This window comes from Histoplasma capsulatum, genomic scaffold, assembly GCF_000149585.1.
Source record: "Histoplasma capsulatum NAm1 scaffold_1 genomic scaffold, whole genome shotgun sequence".
NCBI classification, from domain to species: domain Eukaryota; kingdom Fungi; phylum Ascomycota; class Eurotiomycetes; order Onygenales; family Ajellomycetaceae; genus Histoplasma; species Histoplasma mississippiense.
The window spans coordinates 5910159-5919811 of NW_001813982.1; the positions used below are offsets into that span (position 1 = coordinate 5910159).

Sequence of the window (9653 nt, forward strand, 5' to 3'; positions counted from 1 at the left end):
TTCGGGTTGTCCGTTTTGAGTCCCATCTCAATGCGAGTATACTGCAAGGCCCGGAGAGTGTGCCATTTGCACATACATATTGTCAACTTGCAGTTTGCTTTGGAAGTATGGTGATCCAACTCGCTGTACTAGACAGTCGTTGAAGCTGTGTGTTATATCTCCGTCTATTGACAGTGGTGGCGTTGGCGGGTGGGCATTTAACATCTCTTGCTGACAGTCCTTTTGCTGGCTAAATGGTGTGGAAATTCCAGTTTCGCTTTTATCAGAGAAACTATATCGACGAGCTCGCTGCAGGCCACTCACTCTATCCCGCTAACTGAGCAGCTGCGCAAAAGGTAGGCTTGCGCTTAGGGTAGAGAGAGCAAATGTTAGGAAGTAAAGCCCCGGTGGTAGGGAGGGTACGAGATGTTGAAAGGAGACCTTCCTTTCCGGGGATCTTTTCGGTTGGTATGAAGAGTTTTTATGTGTTCTGCTGGGTGGAGTCGTGCGGTACAGTTGCATTCCTCAGAGCTCAAGCTTTCTGAGGGCTAAAAGGCGAACCGTTACACCACCCTTATCCTCTGGGGGAATCGAGACTATGACTCCGTCTTTTAATTAGGGAGCGAGCCGTCCCGGTCACTGAACCCTGGTCCCTGAAGCGGCGTGGATCTGATTATTTTTGGTACGGAGGAGGGGGCAAGGGGGGTATCGATTGACGAGAAGGGAGGCGACGAGCGACGAATTCTGCAACTATCGCCGACAGAAATTTGCTCCGGATGCGGAAAACCAAAAGTAGGGGGTTGGTAGGGTGGAGTGTAGTATGGCAGCGGTTCTCCAGAACGGTGGCTTTGGCGCTTTTCCAGAGTCTTTTTTGTTGTTGCTGTTTGAGAAAAGGTGGATTATATTGGGGTAAAGAAAGTTGACGATAATGCTATTTTTGCGAAGCTTCTCTTTTTCTTTGCCCTCTTCTTTATTTTAATTTTATGCCCTTTGCGAAAATGGTGCAAAAGGAACAATGTTGGAGGGCGAAGAGAAGAAGTGAAGGAATTGGAACTTGCAAAGCTTCAGGCCGCGGATAGATGGAGCTGTTGCAATCACCCGCTCTTGTATATGACAGCTTCACTCAATATCTGACAGGGTCCGCAAGAACAGTGGTTCAGACTCATGCAGCAGGTTAGGGAACTGATCTAAACAAGCTTAGCAATCAGAACCTTGTTAATTTAAAGCGAAGGGAAACAACGCAGGTACTACTAGTGTACATGGACTGGCGGGGGTGTTAGGAAAGGAAATGTTTCCTTCTTAGGCAATTCTTTGTTTTGAAGGGGGAAAAAGAGGGGGATGGAGGGAGGGGGGGGGGGGGGGCCCTGGTGAAAAAAATCTTTGTACTAACCCTACGGAAGCAGCCAAGAGGTTTCTGTTGCTGAAGAACAGAAACGTGAGTGATACTGAAATAGTTCCTTTGTGGTTACCCTTTCGTTTCGGTTTTGTTTTATGAGTGTGTTGTTCCTTGCCCGTTTCACATAGGAGTTGTTAGCTGGTGGGAAATTTGGGGCAGATGTAGAGGAAGTATAGCTTGTGAGGGGAAGTTGGGTAAAGGTCAAAGGTCGAATGGTACGAATGACGATGGAGGGTGGATGGGTATATGAAGGGAGAGACGATCCTCTGGTGATATTAGTACTTTAAGAATGGAATTCTAATTAAGGACATATAAGGTATATGTATGTGTATGTGGCTGTCGGATGGTGCCACTCACTGGGCTATTAATCTGGGGCGAGGAATTGATGCGCAGCGGTTTTGATATGAGAAAAATAGATCGACAAGAGCTGCTTGGCTTACACACATCGATTCGCATTACAGTGCAGCAGAAGAAGAGTTGAGAGCCAACCGGGGGGTCCATATTTCTATTTTATGTCTACCCTCCGCGATACCATATACCATAACACAACAGACTTTCACCCATGCTAACCGCAGAAGCAGGGCCAGCATGATGCAGCAAAAGGCGAGCCATAGGTTCATCAGACCTTATTTTATTTTTATTTATTTTTTATTTTTTTCATTTCTCTGATTTCTGTTGGTGGTGGGGAAGATAGTGGGAAGAGTCCCAGATGTGGGTGAGGAGCGGGAGGGCAACTGGCAGCAAGCATCAGTAGCGGCAGGGAGAGACAAATATTACTCCAACTGCTGCGGTCTCCTGTTGGTCCAGGAATACTGTTTCCGCAGAAAGCCACGCCCCTAAGCTTTTTACGGGGGATTCAACCAACAGCCATTGCGGCGGCGGCAGGGGTGCTGAGGGAAGCTCAACTGTGGTTCACAAATGATGGCGGACCAAGATTGCCCTTGTCCCCCTCCCTCGCTAGCTAGGTTCGCAGCATAGTCGCAAACAGCCAGAAGAGACGGACAGGGAAAAGTAAAGATATAAAATAAAATAAATAAATAAAAAGGCGCCTGGGCTTCTTTAGTTTACCGGTTCTGTATTGGGCGATCGCCTTGTGGCTTTCCTAGCGTAAACTCTGTCCCAGGAAGATTTTAATCTCAGATCTTACCAACGGCGTTATTTTATTCAATTTTCTGTTTCGAGTTTTGGCCCTCCTTTCGCGTCATGTTTGTCGCCATCTTCTCAGTATGATCGGTTTCTGTTCCCTCTTGCAAAGGTCATCCTTAGCGATAGCAGCTGGTATGTTCTGTACATCATTCTATATAGCTTCGTGCGGGGAGCCTCTAAGGAAGGTCAGGCTATGTCCGTATGTCAGGCCCTGTATTGGCGGAAATGAGAGTCCAAGGAAGCCATATAGAGCCAGGATAGCCGGGTAGCATCCATCCTCAACGAGTATCAGTGCTGTACGAGCTGGTACCTCAGGCTTTTTTCGGTAATTTAAAATCGTCACCATGGCTTCAATACATCCACCGTTTCTGCGTTGTGAAATGCGTTGTAAGTGGTTTCCGCCCTGTCGGGACAACGACAACAACCCATGGCTGGTCCCCATTTGGTTTTCGGACGCGACATGGGCCATGGCCAGGCTTTCCATTCACGTATCCTGCTTGTTCTGCACCCTGGACATCTGAATATTAGCCATGTCTGCCATTTAAAAATTAAAAGAGTAGGGGGGACCAAAGCAATCAATTCCGCCATTTTGCATCATGGAGCCGCGGGAATCTGGACGGCGATATCTGAACGGGTTTCGGGAACTACCTTAAGCAGCACGGGGAGGTGGCAGACGGATATGAGACATTTAGTGGCTTTTTTTTTATTTTTTTATTTTTTATTCTTTCTTTATTTTCATTTTTGGCTTGTTGATCATGATTCATGAACACCGAGATAACAACCAACCGGCAAATCAGAAAAAATTGGAAGAGAGCAAATACGCCAATCATAGCGTGGGGGGGTTTGGAAAATTCCTCCGCTAGAGAGGACCTGGGCAGTTTCAATAAAACTGGAACTTGGCCTCAGATCATTTACGGCGACCACAAGCGCAGCCCGAATGGAACTCTATGTTTGCGGGGTTCACTTTCTGATCTGTGCCATATCCACAGCCCTGACATGATAGCGTTTAGCGGCCAACCCACCCACCGTCAGGCCACCGTCAGTCCACCGTCAGTTGGACTGGAGAATTAGCCCATGGGCGCAGCCCCGTACCTGATAGTTTTCTCAGCATCGCGATGTGGCGGCGGCGTGCTCGACCAAGTCACCTGAGCCATGATTGGGCGCAGGATGCTCAACTTCGAAGGGTCGGGGTTCTGCACAAGGTTCACGATATGCGCGAGAGGTTCCAACGATAGCGTCAGCGCAACCGAAACTCAACCAACATTTGATTTGACACGGCACGGTTGTGTCGCAGCATATAATCATATTATACTATCCGGAAGGTTTCTCTAATGGAGACACTATCCCTTTCTCTTCGCTGAGAGTTGGTTAATGAAGGCGAAAAGGGAATCAGTCATAACATTCGCAAAGGGCATTGCCGTTTGCTTTATTGTTTTCTTTTTTTCTGCATCCTCTTCACGCTGGGTCTCGACGTGTAGAATTCCTGTAATAATAGCCGATCTGACAACCTGTCATGTCACTTGCTTCTTTTCTTCTTCTGACCCTGCAGTCTCTCAGAAAACGTGATCGATGTGTCCCAGACCAAAAAGTGCGCCCAAAGAAAAAAAAAAAAAACGGGTTCAGTGGCCACAGAAGCCAGTGGCTCACACACATATACATATATATATGGAGTCTTTGCCTATACATAAGTATTATATATTTTATTCCATTACAAAGTACACTGTACGCAGTTGTCTCGCAGCAAGCGCGACCTATTCCGAATGTCCAGTACCAGTACATACAAGCCAGCTGGTGATACGCTTTCCAACATGGGCAGGAAGGAAAACTGAGTTTAATCTGATACGAACCGGCAAGCCCAGATGAACCGTGTCGGACAGGCTAATTAGTGTAAAGTGGTGATTCCCCAAGCATTGAAAACTCTAAACGAGGCAAGATGTGCAAATCCTGCTCTTTCTAAGGGCTCTAGACGTAATAGACAGAGTGTGCATGTGTGCACAGATGAATATCACAACACGTCCAAATCCGTGATATCGATTCAGCACGGAAAAAAGACAGCAGCAGATGTGTAGTGCTGTGCTGTTGCATTGCGCATCAAGAGAAAGGTACTGGCTCGAAGCGCAGGTTTGCTAGTACGGAGGACAGAGTAGTCAATGATTCGTTGGGCAATGTGGCAGGGTTCCTGAGCTCCTCATCGAAGATTTATCTGTAGGCATACAGGACCCCCCCTTCCATACAAATCTAGGTGCATATGTACGGAGTACGGTTAATGCAATTATTCATTCATTCATTCATTCATACATACATACATACTTACTAGTACTCATGTAATGTACAGACTTACTTACATACATGGATAAATAAATTGAGTATCTTTTTTGCCCTCCTCGAGAATTGAATACGAGGACCCAAATCTGCTGAATGACTCGATTCCCCACAGGTCGCGGGGAAAGATTCGCCTTCGGCCGTCGCCCTTGCTCTCCAAGTTGCTCCAGATGAGGTCTTGACGAAGAAGTCCACGTCCTGGGGTTGCAGAGGAGCACCTGGCGAATGAAGGGCCACTGGCGACATCTCGCTTCCCCCCCCCCTCCCCCCCCCCGGCAGGGTCTGATTGGCGCAGGCGGCGAAGAGGCGTTAAAAACGCAGAAACCAACCCCGACCCGCCGCCTCCAACTGGCCAATATCGAATGCTCGAATGATCGAATGCGCGGTCGGTGGTCGACAACCTGGTCTGTATTGGCGTGTATTGGATTGTACTGGGTTGTAGTGGCCCGGTATTTGAGGGGAGGCGGATTTGCTGTGGTTGGTTCGTAACCGAAAACCGCTTTTTTGGCTCGGTGTGACGTCTGCGGCTCGTCGGCTTGGCGGTGCTTGGCGGTGCTTGGCGTGTGAAAGCTGAACCAGTCTGTCGGGTCGGATAATGGGCTGTAATTGGCTGCATATGTTACCAACTTGCCTAGACTGTATTTAGTCTAGCGCAGGATGATCGACGGCGGAGAACGGCCAGCTTAGTCAGTCGGACACTCTCCAACCAACTGTGATGCTGCTCGGCAGGGACGCCAACAAGTGTGACTTCGATTTTTTGTGAGAGAGGGTTCGTGTGCGGGAAAAGAACTGTGAGCTGGAATACCAGGCCGATCCTGCACCTTCTCGGCCTTCCGGCCTACCGAAAATTCAGCGCAAATCTGTGCTTCCTGTCCCGCTGTGCCATGCACCCCAATTTCAACAAACGGAAGCATGGATTTTCAGCATCCGCGCATATCACTAGAATCCCTTCTCATGTCGGCGACTGCAGCTGCCTGGCTGGCCTGGCTGGTCGCCGACCTTTCGAGAAACCGTGCCTACATTTGCTCTGCGTCATTTCATGCCATGATCCTGCTTCGTCCAGGGGATCAAACAATTGTGTGATTCAACAAGTCCAGGGAGAACCATTCTTAATTACTCCGTACGTATTACCACATACTGCGTATGTTTCTTTCTCTCTCTGCAGAAATGAAGACTGCTTAATTGTCCAGGTATTCGGGGTGGCTGGGCCTGTGCAAAGTCTCTAATCGTAAGTTCCTGCTCGGGTTGATCCGCAGTTCCTGCAGCTCCCCCTGATACTTTGCCTTCTCTTTCCTTTTAATTAATTGCTATTTCTAGTTATTCTTCTTAACGGGTCATAGTGAGTGTGTGGAGGCACTAGTCAATGCTGGTGAGGGAACAGCGGTCATGACCGAATGCCTTCACCGAAGCTCCCGCAATTAATAGGGGTGCGCTTGGGAAAGCAACTATCGTAAGCAAAAACCATAAATATGAGAAAACAAGAGGACCAGATGTGTTCTTCTGGCGGGGGGATTTCTGGGGATAGGGAACACAGGAGATAAGCACAGCTACAGGCTTATCCCTACTCTAGCGCTGAAGACGCGCAAGGCAAGCTACCGTATACACTTGTACAATATAATATTGTCTGTTATTTTGCGGGTGTAATTACCATATTTCCGATTTGGGCTTCCATCTCGGAATTTAGACCCCTTGATCGCAACCTCCCCATCACTATCAGGTTGTCTTAAGCCTAAGAAGAAGACGATGGCTGGGCGCGAATTTATTTCATTTTAGCCTACTTTCATGAGAAGCCGTCGAAAAATTAAGAGTCTCAGGCGCATGTGCAATCTGGCATCGAAATGGACCCTGTTCCCCATTTCATTCGACCGTTGACAAATGCGGCCAGCATAAACTCCCGCCGTTGGCTGGAAGAAATCACCGACGTTTGTTTATGGAATGGAGCTATGCGTATCAAAAAGTCTAATTTCTCAAGCACTTGCCGGGGCGGCTCACGACGATAGCCGATATGTTCAATCCACTCCACTCACGATGTGTCATTTCTCTTCGGCTTTTTTTTTTTAATGTGAACTGCAATGTTTGCTAGTTGGCGATTGACGATGGACACTAGCATGGTCCAGTTGCAAAGGCATCTGCCCCCGAAACCAGCCTCGTCTCAGCACGTTACAATATTTACTGTCCTGCTGTTAGCTGTTATAAGCTTTCCTCATCCGGTTTGCGGGGCTGGAGGCGATTCCCGCGCGACAGTAACAGTTGGTTTCTGGCCAAGGTAGCCCCAGAACCCTTGCTTGCCAGGGGCGATGAACAAGGGTAATGGAGCAAAAGGGTTGTTGAGGAGCCACGCTACCGTCACGTCGTAGCTCTCGCTCCTCAATGTTATCAATACTTATGCGCTGATGACACAGAGGAATGGAATTTCATCACATACTCCACAAACGTGCATTCCTGCATGCATGAAAAGACCGGGGTGGGTATTTCATAATTTATCGACTCTCTCTCCACTTGAGATCCATGGATCCCTTGTACCCCCTCGTGCCAAGCTACAAAGCTACGTACAGTAATCTGTACAATTCATCCCCAACTGTCTCCGTGTGCGAAAAAGGTATAATAGACACGTGCCAACCAATATTGTGGGAGGCGAGAGTTAGTAGGCGCTTACTACCCTCCCATTACTTCTACAGCCCGCAAAATATATTACAAGCCTTTCCTTACGTTCCCAGGGTGGAACGTTTGATTGATGATGACCAGCGCCAGTGCAATCTGAGACATTGTATCCGGGACACATCTCATATTGATCATTCCTCCGGTTCCTTCGTGTGAGCGATAATCCGGGCTTTTCCTAGGTACCTGGCGCTGAGGCCCACGACTATTTTCCCGGAATGCCAAGGCAAAAAGCAAAAAGCAAGCAGATGGGGGCGAGAAGCCAGAATAATATGCCGCATCGACAGCTAATGAAACACTTGCTCTATAGCTGGGGCTTTTTTTTTTTTTTTTTTTTTTTTTTCCCTTAATTTACCTGCAGATTTGTACAGCTCTCGGGAATTTATTTTTATAGGAGAAATGAAACTGGCAATATTGCAAGTTTGCTGTGCACGTCTTTTCACCCGTTTATCTCGCCTGGTACTACGCAGTATACCAATCAAAAAATAAATAAATAAATAAATAAAAATAAAAATAAAAATAAAAGAAGATGCATGAGCGTTTATTGTAAGACGAGCAAGAGATATGAGATAATATTGCCCCTGGACACGCTTGATATACGCCGTATATATACCAGCCCATCAATATCGGTACCTACTTGTATATACATGATGGTACCAGGAGCGGCCCCATGCCACCTGCAATCCACTGCATTGCTCTGGCCCACTGGGGCCCATACCATGAGTTCATGCACATGGAATGCTGGGTGTTGTATTATACGTATTTTGTAGATCCTATCTCCGCCGTTTTTCAACCCGCCGTTGGGGATTCTCATCATCCTGAGGCTTGAATTCTCACGCGCTGCAGCCTGGGTCCTGACTACTAGGGCCTATGGACGTATGATAGCAGACAGACTTTACTTATTCAACCCATTATATGAGACTGGAGCAGATGACTGATCACTGGTTCATGTATGTGAGTAGACCCATTCCACCATCAAGAAACTCCTTTCGTTAGGAGGCTGTTAAGGGCATATTTTGTTTTTCAAGTGATTTTTACAGTTTTTTTCTGGGGGCAACTATGTATATAGGCACGGTTCTGCATTTTGGAAATCTTAGGACATTTACAGATGCGTACATGAACCTAGGTGGGACAGAAATTGTTCGGCGGCACTACATGCTGATAAACTCGAGAAGAGCATGCATGTGGTCCTGTTCCTAAAAAATATATTAATTAAGAAAACGGCAGCGGTTTTGCAGCATGGATTATTACGATTTCCATGAGTACCATGGTGATTGTCCAAAGTCCGTTTTGGGAAATGGATACGTGCGTGGCGGATATGTACTGTACTATGCATCGGTTGATATCGCTGTGGTAGTTAAGACAGCATATCAATACCGAGACCCAGAGGAAGGCGAGGAAGCTTACCAAATATTCTACGGAGTAACTAACTAACTAGCTAATTAGAGGATAAATTATTGCCAATACTGCAGTTCTTCGTTCGGCGAAGAAAGAAAGGGATCGGAAGCCGGGATGAGAAACAGAATGGTAATATCGCAGAATATTGTCTGGTTGCTTTTTTTTATTTTTTTTTTCCTAGTATTTTATTCATGTAGGTCGACAGATAATGCAATAGCCGTTTTAGGAGTATATACTCCGTACATGAACCTCACATCATTTCCGAGCTAATGCAGCCTTAAAAAGGGAGAGAATGAAATAAAGAAAAGGAAAGAAAAACATGAACACCCTTCCTCAATCCTTCTCGATCCCCCAAAAATTCATTCCTCGGATTCCATGGCTTACTAGCACTTCCTTCAATAAATAATGGTCCCGACACGTCAATAAGGATGTAGCACGACAGAACCACGGGCGTTAAGCTGGCGATTAATTCCAATCACTGCAGGGACAACTTGGCTCCAAAGATTATCTGTGTTGCTTATAACTGGCCCTATAAAAGTTGTTCATTTAGATATTCGCAACGGAACCACTCCTCGGAAAAGAAATATGATGGGAATAAAGAAGGAAATACCAAGGAAAGGGAGATGACATAAAAAGCAAAAACCGTTGAGGAAAAGCAAAGAGCATTGAAAAGAGGAATCATACACAGGATCGAAGATGGCTTTCGAATATATGACCCCCTCATGCAGTTCTATGCAGCTCCGCTGCTAAGGGA

General features: G+C 46.8%; 2 protein-coding genes across 2 annotated transcripts; both read right to left on the minus strand.

Annotated features, from left to right (window-relative positions):
* Positions 1-2672: 2672 nt before the first annotated feature.
* Positions 2673-2990, minus strand: HCAG_01693 (predicted protein; the record flags this gene model as incomplete). Its single annotated transcript, XM_001544596.1, has 1 exon — positions 2673-2990. The coding sequence occupies one exon, from the start codon at positions 2988-2990 to the stop codon at positions 2673-2675; it is 318 nt and encodes a 105-aa protein (XP_001544646.1).
* Positions 2991-4612: 1622 nt separating this feature from the next.
* HCAG_01694 (predicted protein) lies at positions 4613-5459 on the minus strand (the record flags this gene model as incomplete). The annotated part of the gene is made up of 2 exons (XM_001544597.1): positions 4613-4647; positions 4871-5459. The coding sequence occupies 2 exons, from the start codon at positions 5457-5459 to the stop codon at positions 4613-4615; spliced, it is 624 nt and encodes a 207-aa protein (XP_001544647.1).
* Positions 5460-9653: the final 4194 nt, after the last annotated feature.